Source organism: Apodemus sylvaticus, chromosome 2 (assembly GCF_947179515.1).
Source record: "Apodemus sylvaticus chromosome 2, mApoSyl1.1, whole genome shotgun sequence".
Lineage (NCBI taxonomy): Eukaryota > Metazoa > Chordata > Mammalia > Rodentia > Muridae > Apodemus > Apodemus sylvaticus.
Window position 1 is genome coordinate 169,084,084 of NC_067473.1, and position 23,095 is coordinate 169,107,178.

General features: G+C 35.8%; 1 protein-coding gene across 1 annotated transcript in view; it reads left to right on the plus strand.

The window, feature by feature from the left end:
- Positions 1–17,307, plus strand: part of LOC127678139 (basic salivary proline-rich protein 4-like) — a 32,790-nt gene extending 15,483 nt beyond the window's left edge. Inside the window, exon 6 of the mRNA XM_052172922.1 lies at positions 16,871–17,307. Coding sequence (XP_052028882.1) covers positions 16,871–17,307 — 437 coding nt within the window. The remainder of the gene's footprint in view (positions 1–16,870) is intronic.
- Positions 17,308–23,095: the final 5,788 nt, after the last annotated feature.

Sequence of the window (23,095 nt, forward strand, 5' to 3'; positions counted from 1 at the left end):
GGTATTCTGGCTCCTATTATTGGTATGTTAGCAGTGTGTCAGGTCACCTAACTTTTTACTTAGTTTCTGGGGGAAGAGAACTTAAACTATCATGTTCAACACACTTCTAAGGGATCAGGACTTTAGGTCCTCTTGTTAAGTAGGTAATCACTTTACCTACTGAGTTATATATGGTTCTAAAATATTCTATCCCTGTTAAAATAATTCCATGAAATTGTCTTGGGAGTGCTCTAGCATTATAAGGCAAATACACAATTCTTTAATATGCCCATGCTATTTGATCTTTCTGAGATATCTTCAGGCAAATCCAGAATATCCAACAAATTAGACTTCTACCTTCTCACTTTTAGGAGATCTTTCAAATTGCTGCAAATGTCCAATATTGATCATGATTATAAAATAGGATAAATCAGTAGGATTCATACCAAAACTTTCTGTCATATTACAATCATGTTCTTACCTATTGTCTAATCCAACACAGTTTTCTTAGAATTGTCTTTAATAAAACATTTATCTGCTATATGATACTAATTCCTCTCAAACATCTATGTTAATCCAAACTATTGCTATTATAAGTTGATGATGATTTTTCCTTTGCTGTTTCTTACTTTGTAACTAGTCTATGATATATTACACAATAATTTCTACAACACTCAAAATACTCCAAATCATCCTCTCTTCTATTCTTTAGTATCTTTCTCTATTTTTTAAATTTAATAAGATGTTATTACATTTCCAGACAACTGTCTTGGTTTGCTTCCTTTTAAAGTATATCTATTCTATCATGTATGGTAATAGATAACTCTTCATCTAAGAATTATTAGCCTGACCCGCTATTCATTTCAATTCACACGTGTATAAATCATAGTTTATTGTTAATTTTGCTACAAAATTAGTTTCAATTTGTGAATTGATTCATATGCATACAGTGAGCCATGAGACTGAAAATTCAAGGCTAAGCTCCATCTTGCCCGTGGGAAACTGTGTTCTCTACTATAAATACAATTATGTGTACTTCCCAAGGTTTTTGGAAACTTGTCAATAGAGATTTTTTTTTAAAAGAAGAGTGATTTTAAAGGGAATTTATCAAGATTCATCAACTTTCCCTAGCTGTATGGAAATCTGAAACGATTTGTCATCCATTTGATGTTGTATATACTTACTTGGTCTTGGAATACCCAAAGTTTATTAACATACCTGTTACTGATACTACAGATCTTGTATGGCATTAGCTGTCAGTCTTGTTAATGCTACAATATTTTAATGAATTTCTTCATGTTTTGGTAACCATAAAATTGTTTTTGTTGCTATTTTATATATTCATGCTTTTATGAATACTAATGTAAATATCTGGTTGGATATTCTGGAAAATGAGTTGCCAGAAGACATCTCAGAAAGATGAAATAACATGGGTATTTCAAACTCTATGAAAGGGCTTTTTCACCACCAAAAGACTTTCCAGTCTCAGGCTGAGAATAATTGCTATAGCGGCAGACTACAGACTCACATATATGCTTACTTATGGTTAAACTCCATGTAAGATAAAGGCAGCAGAAGAACCGTGCCCACCTGAGAGTACAAAAGTGAAATCTTGAGGATAAGTCATCCTTTCCCTATGATAATTCCATTAAATATCAACTAGCCCATGCTCTTTTCCTGATATACTTCATTGTCAGAAAAGTGTCAAAGAGATTAATGCATCACAAATGAAAAATATCACCATTGAACAAACTGAAAAGCAAACAATAGCACTTATAAAGGGCTCTGCAAATGTAAAAATAAGACTGTGGCAAATCCCAAGGTAAATTATGTATGATGACACCCTAAGGTAACCACTTGTAATATAATATAGTTCCAACATCTAGCATTAATACACAGATCTTGGAATTCACACATTGAAACATAAGGTTCTCATCTTAGTTCAGAATGACTCCAACAATAATATATAAACTGCCAGGTTTAGAGAAGACAAAGCCAACAAAACATAGAAACTCTATCTGTCCATTTTCTGTGGCTTCTAAGGAATAATTTTCTGTGTGCACATCCTTCAGTAGTATTTTTCTGTGGGTTAATAGATTCAGTAATTCTGTTGTTAAATTTACTGTTTTAACATTTTTGAAAATTGACAACTGAAGTACTGTTTTTATATAATTTCTGAATATTTTCTACTTACACAAATATCAGTCACACTTACCTCTATCTCCCTCATCTTATGTTGTTGCCAGCACACTAATACAACACCCATCTGATATTGACCTCTATCAAAAAAGGCCGTTTCCTAAAACCAAAACATTGATGGTAGCTCAGCTTGCAGTGAAGAAGGCTATATTCTACCTGATGTCTAATAAATCAGAAAGCCTATCTGTGTCCTGTGCCTACAAACTAAGAATCTTCAAATGTTATTCTCCTCCTTAGAACCAACATCCAGCAAATAATCACCAGTCAGATGGATTATGCCTGAAATGTGTCCATGACATCAATGCTCTAACTACTGAGAAATTTAAGAAGAGAAAATGAGAACATTCCTGGGAACTGTGTTAGACTGGGAGTATGTCATTAATTGAATCCATAAAGAAGACTTAGAGAGCAAACACATTGATTATAGTTTTTTAAGCTCTTTACAAAGCATGTTTCACAATGAGAAAAACATGTCCTTGAAGGATCCTTTGTGAGATCCCAGTCTTAAATACATAATATGGAATAGGGCATGCATAATTTCATGTGGTTCCAATTTAGTAAGTTTGTCTGAAAAGACAGAAGAGTTGAGATGTCAAAGATATTCCAGAGCCACATGGCGTAATGGCACCTGGAAGATTTTTTGACAGTAGAGATAGTTGTCTCTAACTGAGAGATAGCTACATACAAAGAAAACAATGCGATATGGCTATATTACTACAATGTACCTGCATTCTTTGAGAGCCTGCTTTAGTCCAAATTATGTAAGTCACTGGGGAGAATGATGCTGCATTGTGTCTTCACCACCATGTGGCAATGCTTCAAAGAAATCTGAAGGGAAATATATAATGTCTTTTGAGAAACAAACTTGCATCCTTATACATTCCCAAATTATTTGCCCAGGTTAGAAGACAGGTATGGAATATTGACTGTTGGCCTTTTATAGAACCAATCAGCTAGGAATCCAACCAGTGATAAGTATTCCTACTCGGCTGGAGACAGATTTCTATGAATGAAATTCCTGTTGCTTCCATTAGGGAAATGGGGTGAAAAAATAGTCCTAACTGCCAGGGTCTTCAGGGCTCCAAGCAAAATGTGGAAAGGAGGTAAAAATGAGCAATTCTCATTCATCATGAGGCTTAGGGAATACAAGTGACTAGAAATATTACTGTGCAATTGATGATCAACCAATCATGAAGACCATCACAGACCCTGCATTCATGCTTAGAAGACACATTTTCATTCTCTCTCTCTCTCTCTCTCTCTCTCTCTCTCTCTCTCTCTCTCTCTCTCTCTCTCTCTCTCTCTGACACACACACGCACACACACACACACACACACACACACACACATGAAGATATTTTGAGAACTTCTGAAGAAGTCAGCAACTGCTTTGACTCTTAAAGAAGGAAGAACAAATTGTTTAGTCTTTAAACATATGGGACTTTGATAATTACGTGTCTCTCCCATAGACTCCACAGTGACTAACCTATTTCAATGATTCTACACATAGGTTGTTGTTCACATATTTATCTATACTTATGATGTATTTCACAATCAGCAATTCCAGACCAAAATCTGTCATATGGAAAATTTGTAATGCTGCAAACATTAGTGAAGGAATACATGGGATCTATATAAACATGAATTTGAGAAAGCATTTTTTATAACAAATAATGATTTTTCCATTTCTTGTACAAATGCCTATATCAGACCTATGTGTGTGAATACTGCCCATTTGTTCTGCAAGGTTATGTTTGTTTCATGAAAATTAAATTCTCATCAATGTTAAAGTTTTTGTTCCACTATAATCTGTTCATCCTTCTCATTAACTCAACCATCTTGGGACTCAAACTGAATGCTTCAACTTATGTTATCGTTATACAATAGAGAGTAGTGGATCCTCTGTCAACTAAATACTAGGGAAATAACACCTAATATAACCATTTACAAGAAGGCCATCTTGATTGTTTGACATTAATTCTTATGAGTCAAATTGTTAAGTGTATTTTTAATGATGATGTACTAAAATATATTTAATATGTATTTTCTATTAGCATAAAATGTACTTGGTCACTGACATTCTTAAAATCCAGGTACCAGGCACAATCTCCTTGAAGGAAAACAGATGCCCAAGACGAGTAAATGGGAAGTATTTATTCTGATATGGAAAGTATACATGTAGCCAGCTCACTTTAAAGATATCTTAACTCTTTGAAATATAAGGAACAACCTCAGTTTTATCTGAATTTCTAATGAAGAGTGGTTATAAAAGTTGCTTTAAGTGTCAGTTCCATTTTATTAAAGTAAGAAAAGTTTAAGAATTATTTCTACTATTTTGAAATAAATTACATCATTTCATTTCTCTTTACTCCCTCATATCTTCTTTTCTTGTGTTCAAATGTATGATTTCTTTTTTCATTGATATAAATATATGTGTGTGTGTGTGTGTGTGTGTGTGTGGGTGTGTGTGTGTGTATGTATGTATGTATGTATGTATGTATGTATCTATTTGAATGTATATACAGCAGCTGTGTGACAGTAGCATGTATGTACACCTTATGTCCTATAGCTTTGTACACAATTGGTGACCATAATTTAAGAGATTTTATGGGGCAGCAGCTTCACACCTTACAGTTTAGAAAAGCACCGTTAGCAGCAACATGATCAGTGTCATCCATTATTTCCACCACAGTCCCACAGAGGTGCTTTTCCAAACTAAATGCCTGAAGGTAAATAACTAGCAAAAGTTTCTATTTTAATCAATTTTTTAAAGTAAATATGATGCATATATGATATATATCATTGATTATATAAAATGTACTTATAAATGCATGCAAACATTTGTATTGTAAAATTATAAGTTTGTAAAGAATACATATATACATACATAATCATAAACATGTTAAATACATATATCAATGTAAAAATCATGGTAAATGTTCATTTTTTCCCACATTACTACTATTAAAATTTCAAAGCAAAAGTCATTTTAGAGAGCTAGGCTAGACAGACCCTAGAAAAGTTAACAAAGACTGCTTACTGAGAACAATCAGAGAGACAGGCTCTCTTCCAGAATGAGAAATTCAATTTTTTCAAACCTTAATTTTCCTGATAGTCTGTAAATGCTTTAATCTCCCAACTAGCCTGCAAAACTCCATAGGTGGATGAAAGACAGGGTAAAGGGTGGGAGAAGTGGTCCTGGGATGGGTGGGAGAACAGAGGGAGGGAAAGGGGCTTATGTGACTTTCGGGGTGTGGGTAACCAGAAAAGGGGAAATCATTTGAAATGTAAATAAAAAATATATCGAATAAAATTTTAAAAAAAAAGAAAAAAAAAACAAATGTTCCTTAGAGCAACTCTTGGTGTACCCAGTTTGCAAAAGCCCCAAAGACAACAGCAGGAACCACAACTCTGATGCAAGCATATGAGAGTCTTTATTCAAGTTCAGGCTTCATCCACAAAATTCCTGATGTAACAGGACAGGAGTATTGATTGACCCAGGATCTTGGAAAATGGATTTTTTTTCAAGACAGGGTTTCTCTGTGTAGCTCCAGCTGTCCTAGAACTCACTCTGTAGACCAGGCTGGCCTCAAACTGAGAAATCCGCCTGCCTCTGCCTCACAAGTGCTGGGATTAAAGGTGTGCACCACCACTGCTTGGCTGAAAAGGAGATATCTAAAGAAAAAAATACTAGCATGGGGCAGAGGACTGATGGAGGTCAAAGCCGTAGAATTACATGAGAGTGTAAAGAAATATTGGCCTTGAAGCAAAATGGTTTTCATCATCTGGTTAAACAACAAAGAGGGAGCAAAATATGTCAAAAAGGAACATAATGACCTGGGAAAGACTTATGTTTTCTTAGGCTACTCTGTTGTTATCAGCTACCTGCAGCAAGTGTTTCAATATTGCTACTGCCAGGGACATTTTGTGAAAAATTTCAGACATCAAGGATGGGGTTCAAGCCAATCTAAGGGTAGGTGAAACTATAATGGAGTCTTAAAAAAATGGAGTTAATTTTCTTAACTCAGTCCCTTTACTCCTATGTGGGTTTTCTGGGAACCAGCAGTTCAGTTCACAGGTTAGCAGAAGCAGCTCAATCTACACACAAACACGTTTTAGATACACCAGCACTCCAATTAGGTAGGGTTGGAATAATAAACAGGAATCAACTAAAATACAGAGACATCTAGGTTTTAGACTCAGTTCTCAGCAGCAGGGACCCAGAGGAACAGTAGAAGTTCTTGGCTGTGCCCATCACAGAGCAGAATCCAGATCTACAAACATTACCCAGCTAAATCTATCAGTAATCCTAGCTCACCCTACTTCACTGTGTGTTAAATATTATTTATAACTTCCAAACCTGCCAATAAACCGTAGTAAATGGAAACAGCAAGAAGCTGCAGGACACCACCAGAAGTTTGTTGGTGTATTTCTCTACAGAGAACTGGCAAAAAAGCTCAACTACCAAATTTAAGGTGGGCATATACGCATATTTTGTTAGTAATGAATCATTCATCACATGTTCTTTCATGTGTTTAGTCTAGCAGAACATCATCACTACTCTGCCTGCTTCAGTGAACCATTTCTTCATGACAACTCTGCCTTAGTCTTTGACCTGTGACCACTTCGGAAAAACACTCCTAAATATGTTTGCTCCAGCAAAATAATATCCAACACAACTGACTCTCCCAAGAACCCTTACGTTTCTACTTTAAAAGAAAATGAAATATGAAATATATATGTTATTAGGAAAACAGGTAGTGAGTTGGAATTCACATAATATTCTGCTTCCTACTGAAAGTTGTCTCTGGCAACTGAAAGTAAAGGTAGGGGATATGGTAGACAATAAATGTGTTATAAAGCTTTAGAGGAGACTCACTCATCCAGAAGAGAGTGATGAAGCACTGAGTAACTAATATGCAAGTGATTCTATTGCCATGCAAACTGGAAATAGAATCTTTTATAATTGCTAGAGAAAGTTAGACAAAAGAGTATTCTGGAATAATATCTACAATTTTGAAAATCAGTAAAACAAAGATCATTGAGGAAAATATGGCTGAAGTGTATGATGGAATATAATTTGACTCTTTGATCATGGTGATCATAGCAAATTCTCACAGCCCCATGTCTCAGCTAGAACCTGTATTAGTAGGCTCAGCTGTCAACAGAGTAATTAAAGGAAATGAACATTTCTAGAGATTCCTGACAATGTAAAGGTAGACTCATCATACAACATACCTAAAACACTTTTAGACATAGACCTAAAGGGCTTTATACTTTCTAATAGAGATAAACCCATGTATATTGCTGCCATTTTACAGGAGCTGGGAAGTAGAAGCAAACTAAGTCTGTATCAATTGCTGAATGAGTAATTAAAATGTGGTGTATATACACAGTAGAAATCTATTCAGAGCTAAAGAAAAAAGATATTATGAAATTTGCAATAAACAAATATTACTGATAAAACTTATAGTAAAATAATCCAGCCCAGGGATTCAAATGCCATATTTGCTCTCTTAAGGTGTTCTCTAACTGGATCTGAAACCTGGCTCATGTCTGGAAATTGATTCACTGGCCGAGATTGCCTTTTGCCATGATCAAATGTAGCCTTTCTTTCATTTGTTTGAGAAATTTTCTGCTTATACAGATCAAACAGATATGCAGTAGGTTTCCAATCTATTTCATGACTGGAAACACCATGATTGATTAGCCAGTACCAAAGGTCCAAATGAGTAATACCATTATAAATTCCACCTCTCTTGTGCTGACCATTAAGGGGTATGTCATTAAAAAGATTTTTTTGTCTCTCCTGTCCATTATAATAATTACGATCACCTTGTCTCTTGTTTTCTTGTGTCTGAAGATTTTCGATTTTATCACACAACTCCTTCCTTTATTTCATTGCTTTTTTCCTGAGATGCTAAGAACAGCCAATCATTTTCTGATTTTTCCCCGACTTGTAGAAAGTATTGTACACCATCGAGCCACCTAATTCCTCAAGATAATCAAAGATATTAACTTCTTTAAGCTTGAATCCTTGTTTCAACCATGGATCTTCAATATTCTCTGAGCTCCCAGGAGGGAGAGAATCTGGAGAGGTTTCAGTAATTGGAGGTGCTACTGGATCAACTAACCAACTCCAATTTTTAAAAGATTCATTCCTATATTTCTGCTCCTCCAGAACCACTCCTTGTACCAACTTCTGTATTAGTCAGGGTTCTCTAGAGTCACATAACTTATGGGTAGTCTCTATATAGTTAGAGAATTTGCCAGTGACTTACAGCTTGTAGTCCAACTCCCCAACAATGGTCTTCAGCAGCTGGGGATGGAAGTTCAAGGATATAGCAGTTGCTCAGACCCATGAAGCAAGCAGGCAAGGAAGAACGAGAATGAGTCAATCTTCTTCCAATGTCCTTATGTAGGTCTCCAGCAGAGGGTGTGGCCAAGATTAAAGGCAAGTGCCACTGCGCCTTTAATCCCAGATGACCTTGGACTTGGGGATCATCCTGTCTTAATCTTCTGTAATTCATAGCCACTATGATTCAAGATCTCCATGCCAAGATCCAGGTCAGAAACTTATACCTCTAAGCCTCCAGATTAGGATCATAGGTAAGCCTTCCAATTCTCGATTGTAGTTCATTCCAGACATAGTCAAGATGACAACAGCCACTATAACTGCGATCTTTCCCCAACAATCTTGAGTGGGTTATCCTTGACCAAGTCTTTTGCAGTTAACCAATGTGGATTCATTGGATACTAATGGATTCAGGAAAGAGTGATCCACTGCTTTTAGGTTTATGTACCCTAGTCAGCTCACCAGGCACTAATGGATATTTCTGCACATGTAGTCACTTGACAGTTCTGATGAAATTCAAGTCTGGCTAAGAAAAATAACATAAAGACATGAACTTAAGGAAAGGAGGTTTAGGGAGGAGAGAAATTTCACAGTGGTGGGAGGAAATATAAGAGAGAAATAAGTAAGCATGATTAGAGGCATTATACAAATGAATCAAAAATTTAAAGAACACATGTTAATGGCTAAAATTTAAAAGAAAATAAGCAATTAATAACCAGCCAAACTAAATTCACTGTTTCTTTACGAGGAATAGGCATTAGAGGACATAGCCCCATAGCTGCACCTAGACAATACCATATGATCAAAGAGAAAAGCATGAAGATAAATTTCTCTAAGGAACTTGGTTCACACACCACATTTTTGCTGATCTTAAAGACAGAAACTTGATGTGCAAGTGTGCATTATTTGTGCCACACAATGTGAACCTTTTCATTTGTATCCATATCAAACTAATAGTAAGAAGAGTAGATTTAGGATAAAGAAATAATACATTTCATATTCCTAACATCTTTATATGTAAATGATATGACTTTAGAATATGTGACTTAAACTAATATATAATAACATATGTATGAATATTCATACTAATATAGATAAACATCTAAATGTATTCATTAAGGTGACGTGGTTCAACATTATTTATAGGACGTAAAGGAAGCTAGAGTTCTGTAAAAGGCATTAAACACACCCTCAGTTCCTTTATATTTCCCACCTCAGTTGTCCCTATTGAAGTCACAAACTGAAAAGGTCAGTGAAATATTCAGACATGTGAAAAGAATGGACACAAAATATTGAGACATAACAATAAAGGCAAGATTATTTTAAGTAAGAAATATAAGGCATAAAAGAAAGTCATCTGAAATGAAAGCAACTGGTGAACAATTTTTCAAATAGAAATAGACAGAAATATTGATATGTAAAATATAAGTATGAGCCCATATTTTGAATATGCTTCATATGCTAATAAAAGTCAAAGAATTCTCTTACTGTCTCTGAAAGTTGTCCAAGAATAAGACAAAGTACAAAACCAAAGAACTGAGTCCTATTAAAATTAAAAAAAAAACCTATATTCAGAAAGAGGATCTTGAAATGATGTCCCACCAGAAAGTTACATATAACATGTGTTGAATAATATTCTGAGGCTTGAGACAATGACTGACATTGAAAACAATGATAACTTTATGCATTCATCCCTATGAGGGAAACAACAAAGTTGCTGCTATGCTCAGCTCCATCATTCTAACCTAAAGCAACTTAAATTGAACAATTTAGAAAGTGGAGTTGTCGATGGACTTTCAGATTGTAAAATTCTCAACTCATCATCGAATGACAGATTAAAGATTCAAGTAAACCCCATGTGTTGTGATGCCATTTTTGTTGTGAGTTTAGCAATTTAATAGGTCTCATGTTTTGCTAGCCAATGTTGTTATTGAGTTGGGTCTAAAAAATAGTGGGCACTCTTATTGATGCTTAGCATGTTAGTGATTCTAAGTGTCTTGTTGCAATTGAAATTTTTATATGAATAGCCCCAACACCATCAGTCTTACCTAACTCTGGTATTTAAAAGGATACATATAAGTGAAACTATTTAAGATATACTACTGATCACAGATATTTATCATATTCAATTTGGGTGAAAATCATTACTGACAATATAAATAAATGTACTAACACATTAGTCTTAGATCAATGCACAGTGATACACAGATAATGTCAGCAAAGAAAATAAGATATTTAATATTTGATAGTCCTTATCTTCACTATTTAGGATACTCTCTTACACATGTTTATTTTTTCCTAAGTTACACTTGTCATTGCACCATTTAGAATAGGAACACTGGCAGCTCTACCTTACCTCATCCTTTTTTTTTTTACCTGCTCTAAAGAGTTAAGAGTTCAGACTTTTTCTCCAGATAAAGGGTGTGTCATTCCGAGTCAGTTAAGCTTTAGTATCTCAGTGAAAAAACCACCGAATATTTTTTCTAATAACAGGCTGCTGTCCTCATCAGGATCTTGACCCACTTCTTGCAACTTCTCTCATCAAGGAGCCTCACCCTGGCTCTTTACCTGAGCATACTACACCACAGATGTCACAGCTGATAATTTGAAATTACCTAGCACATTTTTAACACTAAATTGTGGCTGATAAAATTAAGAAAGCATATTTTACTGGTTATGTAGTTTTCATACAGAGACATTACACATAACCTTGTGATGATGAAATATGTTAATAACTACAACACTTGCATAGTGTATGAATGAAGAACCAGAAACTGGCCCCTTGTTCTGGAAAGACTCAGTGAAGCAGTATAGGGCAAAACCAGAACGGGGAAGTAGGAAGGGGTGGGTGGGAGGACAGGGGGAGAGAAGGGGGCTTATGGGACTTTCGGGGAGTGGGGGGCTAGAAAAGGGGAAATCATTTGAAATGTAAATAAAAAATATATCGAATAAAAAAAAATAAAAAAGAAAAAGAAATTTTGAAGCCAGGCAGGACTAAAAATATCTGACTTGCATTCTTCAAAAAATTATTGCAAATTATATAACATGTTTAGGAATATGGTTACTGAGACAAGTCCTGTATTAGTAAACATACAAGCCAGCTTGAAGACCCACAAACAAGGTATTAAGCTAGTCAATGAAAGCAGAGCCACAAAAAGGAGTGGTTTACTACTAGAAAAAAACCACCAAAATATTCAACACAAATTTGTTGATTCTATGAAAATTGTGGATGTCTTTCTGTTTACCATTGAAATTTTACTTAGTATGCTCATAAAAATAATAGAAAATAGCCATGTGCTCTGTGTCTGTTTCTACTTGAATGATGAGAACAATTAATTGGTGTGGATGTAGAAGGTGATGTAGTATAATGAAAAATAACTTGATGTTTTAAATTGATGTCTTGTTTTCCAGTACGACTATTTTATTCTTATTTTTCGGCATATACTAGTGTGCTTGCATACGAAAACATGCAAACAAAATTTAACAGCACAACATGGTGATCTCCCATACCAGAGATTTGAAGATGCCATTTTGAACTCTAAAGGGTACAGCTGTTGGACTAAGGAGGTCCTAGAATTTAGGGAGAACATTAGTAATCTTCAATAAATCAGGAACAATAATGTTGAAAATGTGAGTGGTCATTGCTCCTCACACTCACAATACCTTGAGTAATATACAAAACATAAATTCCCTAAGCCACCACAGAATATTCAAATAGTATAAAGACCCCAACCTATTTCATACCAATGGGATTAAGACTGGTTATGTACATATTGTGTTTTCGAAATTAACTCAGTTGATACTCCAACAAAAAATAAAATAAAATCCAACTCAGCAGTGTATTCTTGATTACTGAAGATGTTGGCCCAGATAAGGACTCTGAGGTATCCCCACTTAGCTAGGTAGCAATGCTACTTGCTCTTTTCTAGGTTGAGGTGTTGAGTAGTAATGAGGGTGTCAAATAGGTCTTGCTACTTAACAGGTTTTGGAATTCTCTTCTCTAGCTGGCCTCCATGTGGGGATGGTCCTTGGTGGTTTCCATGATGAGGAGTGTGAGACTGAAGTTGCTGGCTTCCCTGTGAGGCCTGAATTTGCTGGTTACCAAGTTAAGGGATTCGGCCTGTTTCTGTCATCATTGCCAGGGTAGGGCATGTGGAGGACTGTAATCTTAGTTGGAAAGGGTTCCTTCTAAGAAATCTGCAACAGGTGGCTTGAGATTAGGGCACTGCTTTGTATTCTCAAGTTCTTTGTGGGTCCATTGCAAGGAGAGATAATATTAGTGACATAGTGCCTTCTTACCTTTTATTAAGAACACTTTGACTATCACATAGTTGTTTTCACTAATTCCTCAATCACCTTCATAATCTCCCCACATTTTCTTTATAAATTTTTTGCTTAACTCTTATTTTGATGATATAAAACTTTGGTTCTTGATACTTGAAACTAACAGTTATGTTCTTGGACAATAAAATTTCAAGGCACTGTCTCCAACAGGAAAAAAAATGGGATGGTATTTAAAAAGACTATTTTGTTTATTTTCATTTGAAATGTAATTTGTACTTTCCAGGTTTTCCCACAGAAAACGCTTCCCTCCTGGAACCTGCTACTTTGAGGGAGCTCACAAAACCACCCTCCCAATTCCACCTTACTACACTTGCATTCCACTCTTCACACATCATTGTAACAAAAGTTCAATGAAATATCATGATCTGAGTGATAGTTCGAAGAATCTACAGATATGTTCCCATTTTCAAAAAGTCGAGGAAATGTTTGAATTTTCAAGCATTTGAAAAGTCAGCACAACCAAGCACTTTGTAAGATTCTTGGCTATGGTACTTTTCTGTGAAAACTTGTACAGGACAAGTTATCTTCATGCTCCATTGCTTTGTAGTTTTTAAGAAAGTTACAGCCCTTGGCATGTTGATGAATAGAGACTACATTCTTATGTAAGTAAACTGGGCTTCTCATAAATTCCACAAAAGCAGAAAATAGCTGTTTTTTAACATAACCAAATGTTATTGGTGAACCTTAAGTAAAGTACCCTTAGAGTAAAGGTCTAATTACCCCATACATATTACCATGACACTGGCCATTGTTTAAGGGACACATGGAATGTAGTATAATCAGTCCATTGCTTATGGAACCTTACTACATGATTCTATACAATCATGTGGAGAAGATATGAGTGATATTCACAGGCATAGCCCAGAACATAGTAACCCACAATGCACAAGGGGCACAAGTCTGAATTTATCTGTTGAGTGGCTCATTCTAATTTGCCTCCAAGGAAGCATGACAGAAATGCCACATGTACTCTAATAAACTTGAGGAGTACACATAATTTTCTATAGATATCCTGAATTATGATTTGTTAAATTAAAATCTTTCAAGAAAAAATGAAAACAAAATGGTGAGAAGTAACAATAAAGGCAGCATTGTTTTTAGTAAGAAATATTAGGAACATAAGAAAATCTTTTGGAAGGAAAGCATATGGTGAACAATTTTTGAAATAGAAATGGTCAATATTGAAATGTAAAATGTAAACATGACCAGACCATATTTTGAATATGCTTAATAAGAAGACAATAGTTAATGAATTCTCTTCCTGTCATCTCTGAAAGTTGTCCAAGAATAAGATGAAAAACAAAAATAGAGGACTGAGTCCTAATAAAAATAAAAAGAAACTATATTCAAAAAGAGAATCTTGAGATGATATCCTATCACAAAGTTACATATAACATGTGTTGAATGACATTCTAAGACCTGAGCCTATCCTTGTCACTGAAAACAATGATAATTACATACATTTGTCCCTTTGAGGGGGGACAAGAAATGTGCTGCCCTGATCAGTTCCAAAATTCTATTGTTAAGAAACTTAAATAGAATAATTTAGAAGGTACAGCTGTCTATGGACTTTCAAAATGTAAAAATTTCAAACAAATCATCATCAAATTACAGACTGAAGACTCAGGGAAACCCCATATGTGCTGTTTGAGATTTAGGGGGATGTTAGAGATTTAGAAGGTCTCATGTTTTACTAGTCAATGTTGTTATTGGGTTAGGTCAGAAGAATCGTGGATACGCTGATTGAGGCTTAACATATTAGTGATTCTAAGTGTCTTGCTGTAATTGAAATCGTATAGCCTTATCACAGTCTTATCTAACTCAAGTATATATAAGGACACATATAAGTGATAGTGTTTAAGATATACTACTATCAGAGAAACTGGCCCTATTCAATTTGGAAGAAAATCATTACTGAGTATATAAACAAATGTGTACACATACAAATCCTACCCAATGCACAGTGATACTCAGATAATATCAGCAAATAGAATAAGATATTTGTATATTGATAGTCTTTGTCTTCATTCCATGGGTTACTCTTTTACACATTTTTTCTAATTTACTCTTACTGTTATGCTATTTAGAATAGAGACACTGGCAGATCTTCTTTATCTCAATTTGATGTGCAAAAATCCCAGTTTGGAGTAAAGGACGTAAGATTTCCTGCTTCAATACTTATGAAATAACATAGTATAGAATTCAAAGGTACCATTCTCCTGCTCTTCCTTATAAAAGCAGTACTTTGCCTTTTCTAGCACAGACTTAGGAGAAACGCCAGAGCCTCTTCTGAGATGCTGGTGGTCCTATTCACAGTGGTCCTGCTGGTCCTGAGCTCTGCTCTGGAACCTGGTGAAGACATGAGAATATGTGTATGTATGCGTTGACTCCTATTAAAGAATAGGAGGCAACACTTCAGGGGAAAAGAAAGACAGGACAAAGGACAGGAGATGAGAGATGAATGAGGACACACATTTTTCTTTTTAAATAGAGAGTCGTAGATTTGTAGACACTGTGGTAGTTAAAATAATCTACATATGCCAGTAGCTTGCTTTACTGTTGATAAAGGGAAGATTACAGAAAACTACATATAGGAGTCATTTCAAGGATGGCAACTCAAATAACAAATCTGAAACTATTTTATAGAAAATTATTAACATCTTCTCAATGTTAATTTTGTCACACTTATTAAAAATTCCAATGCATTATCTCTGTGTTTTTCATCATTTACTCAAATGTTCATTCATGCTCCTTTTTTTTGGGAAGACAAAAGGGAATAAGATAAGAAAGAGTTAAGAGGTAAATGTTCTAAATTACATAGAGATAGAAAACAAGATATATAGGTAGATGGATGGATAGATAGATAGATAGATAGATAGATAGATAGATAGATAGATAGACCGGCAGACAAACAGACAGACAAATAGACAGACAGACAAACAGATGACTTATCTTTGTAGGAATCATGATTCAGATTAAATGAAGACAAAGAAAAGAAAATCTTATGTTGTAACCTGGCGGTTGACCTCAACAAAATAGTCACCACAGATGGTACAAATTACTGCTACCTGGCCATTTCCCTAACAATGGTTAAAAATTCTCAGGAAATGACAAATTGTGTCTAAAATCTCTTTCCAGCTCGAGAATGCTAGTTGCATGTGTAAATTCATTTTGAGTCTATCCTTTGCTTTGTAAAGATGGTTTTACAATGGGCATCTTTTATTTTTTTATTATATATTTTTATTTTCTATATTCTTTATTTACATTCCAAATGATTTCCCCTATCAATAATATCAAGTAATAACCAAAGAAATATTAATCTACTTATATGTCCTTATCAAGGAGGGAGTTTTATAACCCTACACTGTATTGTCATATCACTTTTTATGAATAATGAATGTAGGTTTCACAGAGATTCAAACCAAAATTCTCCAACTCTGACAATAAGGAAGATTAAAGGGGAGGGTAACAAATTACAATAAGCCAGAAGTCTGAATTCCTGAATATAAGGGAAGTTTACCTTTTTTACAAAATGGGAGTGATTGCTAGGAAATAAAATTTAGATGTAGTTCCCTGAATTTAACACTTGCATGCAAACAAGAGTTCCTCATTGTCTTCTTCCAATTCCTTGTTGGCTCCTATTTATATGAGTTAAGCAGGAAAAACACAAAAATGTGTTAGTATCTATTCTTTGTAACTCTATCCTCAAAGAATTGTATTGAGACAATCAAATATAAGCTGCAATGAATTTGTTCAGTGAGCACTATATGGTCTGTGACTTGATTTACTTGTTTTAGTTTGTCTGAGGAAACAGATCCTGAATAACTTGGAAACCGCATTATGTTATCAAAAGACCATGGCTTACCAGGAGCTTTTGTTGAAACTATTAAAGGTTAACATATGGAAAAGATGCTGTGTGGAAAAGTCTTTGATATAAAGGAGAACAAAGTCAGGTATGTTTAAGCTCATCTATTACTTGCTTTTATCACTCAGAACTTCAGAACCAAAACCAGAGGCCTCATCCTTCAGGATTTCAGCCAAGACCACCTAATAATGAAAACCATCAAGGCCCAGGCCCACAAGTAGTCCCACAACAGAGACCTCCTCAAGACCCATCCTCACAAGGAGTACCACAGCAGAAACATCCTCAGTGCCAAAGCAACAAGGAGGCCCACAGCACGAACCTCCTAAAGGCCTATCCCCACAAGGAGGCCCACAACAGAAAACTTCTCAAGGCCAATGCCCACAAGGAGGCCCACAGCAGAAACCTCCTCAAGGTCCACCCCCATTACAAGGCAAGGAGCAGAAATCAACAAAGAAGCAAGAACTCCAACAAAGAAGTTCACATCAGAGACCTGCACAAGGCCAAAGAAAACAAAGACTCCTTCAACCTGGAAACCCACAAGAACCACCACAAGTTCCCCAATTGAACAGACTCCAGGCACCTCAATAAACCAGATTTCTGTAACAGGTATTATTCATATTTATTCTCTGGTCGGTGGCAGGGAAAAAACTTCTTTATATTTCAGATGTCTAAAATTAAATATTACTACAGATGTAGCAATAACGTTGTCCTATACCCAACTATATAACATACATTAGGTATTTTATTTATTTCAGAAGTTGTGAGAATTTAGAATTGTAAGAATTTGTCTTCTTCACAATGTGCTTCCATTGCCAGGAGGGATCACACCATGAGCTTTAATACATTAATAAAATGTTCAGCATGCAACTTTTATTGCAGTCTTTCTTTCTGGGTGTTCTTCAACCTGGAATTTCAGGCCTGAAAATAATCTAAGGTCATCAGTATTTTCTCATTGTTTTCCTGAAATTTCTTCCTGCAATTGTCCATAAGACAGATACCTGGTACCAATCATAAATATTCCACTCTATTTTCTTGTCTGGTTTCTACCACATAATGGATTTTAAAAATGATTTGCATATTTTTAAACAACAGGCTGATGATTTTGTTAGACTATGAATATAAGACAATATCTCATCCTTAGCAGATGATGAAGAAAGTTCAAAAACATTATGAGGGTGTGGATAAAGGGACTTGATCATGGTAAACATGGTTTGCCTTTCTCCACAATTCCTTGCAGAAAACTGATATATAACATTCCTAATGATAACCCCACCACTAAAAGTGTATTTATATATTTGGCCATCACCTTAGTCTAAGGCTCACTACCATGTTCCTTCTATTAATGTATTTGTGACCAGCATTCAAACTTTACTCTCTTTACCTAAATAATTTCTACACACACACAGACACACACACACAAACACACACACACACACACTCACACACAAAATACAGCACTGCTTACTAGCATAATTCCAACATTTGTATCTCAAAAACTACAACTGTATTCCTTTTACTGTTGTGTATCTGGCTGAATCAGAAAGCAAACACTCTAACCTTTTTCCCTAGCTTAATAAAGTGTCTGTCTGTTATAACAGCTCTTTGGGTGTAGTTAGTACTGAACATGGGGTAGAATGGCAGGTAGCTATGAACAAAATGCAAAGGCAAGAGTGTTAAGGTAGGTATATGTGAACACTGGGGCACCAGTGCCGCAGAGGAATAGTGGAATGGCCAAGTATTTTTGGCAGAAGCAGTAGATTGATTGGCTCTAGATATAGGTAAACAGGACTTCACTGACTGCATGCAATCTAAGGTTGATAGTAGGGATTTCCAGAATTACTGCACCCTTGCACCTTCTCTTAAGGTTTCTATTCCTGAATAAAATATCATGACCAGGAAATAAATTGGGGAGGAAAGGGTTTTTTCACCTTACATTTCCACTTGCTGTTCATCACCAAATGAAGTCAGGACTGGAACTCAAGCAGACCAGGAGGGAGGAGCTGATGCAGCAGCCATGGAGGGATGTTAATTACTTGCTTGTTTCCCCTATCTTGATATACTTGCTTTCTTATAGAAGCCAGGGCCTACAGTCCAAGGTGACACCACCCACAATTGGCCCTTGCACCCATTATAACTAAATGAGAAAATGCCTAACAGGTAGATTGCATGGAACATTTTATTCAAGAAAAGATCTCTACTTTTTATTAAAACAATGGGATATTTTATTTATTTACATTTCAAATATTATCAACTATCTTGTTAACCCTCCTCTGAACTCATATCATATCCCAAATTCCCTGCATCTAATACTGTGTTCCCCTATCCATGCTATCCACACCTGCTTCAGAGCCTATGATCCCCCTGCAGAATTAAGCACTCAGAGGACCAAGGGCCTTAATTCTCATTAATGCCAGATAAGGCCATCCTCTTCTACATATGCAGTTGGAGAAATGGGTGCTCTTTGTTGATTTAGCCTCTGGGAGTTTTACAGGGCCTGTAGGGTTGATATTGTTGTCCTTCCTATGCTGATGCAAACTCCTTCATGTCCTTCAGCCTTTCCCAAATATCCTCTATTGATGTCCATATGCTTGTCTGATTGGTGGCTGCAAACATCAGAATCTGTATTGACCAAGCTCTAGCAAAGCCTCTCAAGAAACAGCTATGTCAAACTACTGTCAGCAAGCACTTCTTGGCATCAAACATAGAGTCTGGGTTAGGTATCTTCATATGGGATGTATCCCAAGATGGGGGAAGACTCTGGATGGCATTTCTTTCAATTTATAATCCACTCTTTGTTCATGTATTTCATTTACACAGGACCAATTCTAAGTTAAAATTTTTTGAGGTAGCTGAGTCTTCCCACCCTTCAATCTGGGGCCTTGCCTAAAGTTGGATATGGTCTCTACATATTCTCTCTTCCCTTTGTTACTCTACTATGGTGAAATCTCCCTTTAGAAATTTAACCCAAAATAAAGTCTCTCTTAAGTTTTTTTTTCTTTTTTGAGCAAATTTTGTAAGAGGAAATAAAGAATAAAGAATACAATCAGGGAGAATATACTGTCTATATTCTGTCTGTATTAGACCACATTTGGTGGCTATTGACACAATGTAGTTGTAAAGAAGGAAAGTTTATAGTGGCACATAGTTCTAAGTCTGTATTTTAATGTTATGATGAAATAAAGGCTTGAACCACAGTATCTTCAGTTGAAGACAAAAATAAAATATTATCAGATGCTGTTATAGTGTTTATGACATTAAAAATTCATTAATTTGGAAACTAATTCTTGTTTTCAAACTAAACCTTCCATGAGTGCCAATCACATCCTTGGATATGTACCTATTCTTGATGATTCCCTTTCCATTTTTTAGATATACAAAGCAATGGAAAGTATACACCCTAACAAAAATATAAGCCTTGCATATTGCTTCATCCGTAACCTCTGACTCAGACTTCAATTATTTTTGCTTTAGTTGTATCTCCTGTAATGTGTGAGAATGGTGGTGATTCCATTTCCTAGAAAGATCGTTTTAAAGAATGGATGGTAAGTATGTCAATTATAACTAGCTTTCTTTATTACAATTACCCTTCTCACTAAAAGGTTTACTGAACACAAATATGATTAGGTGACTACAAGATTGTTTTTTATAAAAAGCTTCAACATTAATCAATTGCATTATATCCAACAAGGCAGCTAGAAAATATATGTAAATGAAGATTTCTTTTTCATTCATATATCCTTTATTTAGTTAATTAATTGTACCACCAAAATGCCTAATTAATGAGCTGCTTTGTATCTGTACTGCCCTGAAATTGTTTGCTTTTATGTTAATAACATAGGGAATGAATTTCATCTGAACTTAATCTTCCCATCTCAGAAAATGCTCACATTTTATTATCAAAGTCTGTATTATTATTATTATTATTATTATCGTTATTATTATTACTATTTGAAAGTTTACAAATATATATGTATTGTGCAGGGAGTACAATTCACATTAATCATATATACTTGGCCTTTGGGCTGAAAAATTGACAATGGCAACCTGTCTAAGGGCTTGTTCTTGGAGAAATATGGCTTTCCTTTCATTACTAGCTGTTGATTGGCTGAAATTATTCAGATAAGTGCAGGTGATTGTGAGCCTTCTCTCAACCATGTTGGCTGATGTGGTCCTATTGAAGTCTGGTGATGTCTCTGTCAAATTCAGAAGACACTATTACAACAATCCTCTCAGCACTCTGGATATTATATTCTTCATGACCCTCTTCTGTAATGATTCCCCAACCCTAGGTACAGGGGTTGTGCTTTTATTGTATTTCTTGTTGAAGACACTCTTGGTACCAACAATAGTATCTGGGTTTGGTGGCTGCATATGGGATGTATCCCCAGATGGGACAGTCTCTTGCCAGCCTTTCCTTTAGTCTCTGATCCACTCTGTATTTTCTATAGAAAGAAGAATACTGAGTTAAAATTCCTGAGATTGGTGGGTGGACCTATTCCTCAAATGGAGGCTCAGCTTATTCTCTGTATATGATCTCTACAGGTTCTCCCTCTTCTTTGTTTGGTATTTCAGCTAATGTCATCCACACTGAGTCCTGGAAGGCTCTTGGTTTCCTGTCATCTGGGGCTTTCTGGTGGCTAACCCTAGTTCCCCACCCCACAATGTTACACATATGAATCTAATAGAACAGAAAGTTGGAATGGGCCTCAACCACATTGACATAGGGGAAATCGTTCCTGAACAGAATATGAATATCCCAGGCTCCAAGTTTATCTATGGACAAAAGAGATTTCATAAAATTGGAAAGCTTTTTTAAGACAAAGGACATTATCATCAGGAACAAACAGCAACCATCAGAATGGGAAAATTTCTTTACCAATCCTATACCAATCCTGATAGAGGGCTAATATCCAATGTATATAAAGAACTAAAAAAATTAGACTTCAAGAACTAAATAAAACTATTAAAATAGAGTGCAGAGCTAAAGAAAGAATTCTTAACTTAGGAATCTCAAACACCTGAGAAACAAAGAAATGTTCAACATCCTTACTTAACAGGGACATGCAAATCACATCAACCCCAAGATTCCACCTCACCCAAGTTAGAATGGCTAAGATCAAAATCTCAGGTGACAGCAGATGATGGCAAGGATATATAGAAAGCATAACACTCCTTCATTGTTGGTGGGATTAGATGCTGGAACAAGCACTCTGGAAATCAGTCTGGGGATTCCTTATAAAATGCAACTACCTGAGGACATAGCTATAGGATGTATATCCAAAAGTTGCTCTAACATATAACCTAGACACGTGAATCAAAGTACTCATAGAATCCTTTATAATAGCCAGAAGCTGCAAAGAACCCAGATGTCCTTCAACAAAGGAATAGATACAGAAAACGTGGTACATTTATGCAATGGGGTACTACTCAGCTAATTAAAAAAATACTATATAAAAGTTGCAGGCAAAAGGATGGAACTAGAAAATATCATCCTAAATGTTATAACCTAATCACAAAAGAGCACACATGGTATGTATTCACTGATAACAGGATATTAGCTCAAAAGCCCAGAATACCCAAGGTACAATTTAAAGACCACATGTAACTCAAGAAGAAAGAAGACATAAGTGTAGGTCTTTCAGTCCTTCTTAGAAAGTTCCACAAAATTCACATAGGAGCAAATACAGAGAGAAAAATTGGGACAGAGAATGAAGGAAAGCCATCAATTGACTGTCCCACCTGGGAATCCATCTCATATACAGCCACCAAACATACACACTACTGTAGATGCCAAGAAGTACATGCTGACAGGAGCCTAATACAGCTGTCTCTTGAAATGGTCTGCCAGACCATGACATGTAGACAGGTGAATATTGGCAGCCAAGCATTGAACTGATCAAAGAGTCCCCAATGGAAGCGTCAGAGACAGGGCTTATGGAGCTGAAGGGATATTCAACCCCATAGGAAGAACAAAAATATGAACCAAGCAGAGCTTGTGGAGTCTGAACCACCAAAGTAGGCATACACATGTAGGGACCATGGTTCCAAGCATGTATAGATCAGAGAATGGCCTTGTTGGGCATTAATGGGTGAAGAAGCCCTTGGTTTTATGAAGGCTCAGTGTCAGAGTGTAGGGGAATGTGAGCACAGGAAGAAAGGAGTGGGTGTGGGCACACCCTCACAGAAGCTGTAGGAGGGGAATGAGATAGGGATTTTCTGTGGGAGAAATCAGGGAAGGTTACAATATGAAATGTAAGCAAGTAAAATAGCCAATAAAAAAAGAAAATTGTATTATAAATAAATAAATAGGGGTGTGGGGATGGTGTTTGTGGGGGTATGTTGGTGTGTGTGTG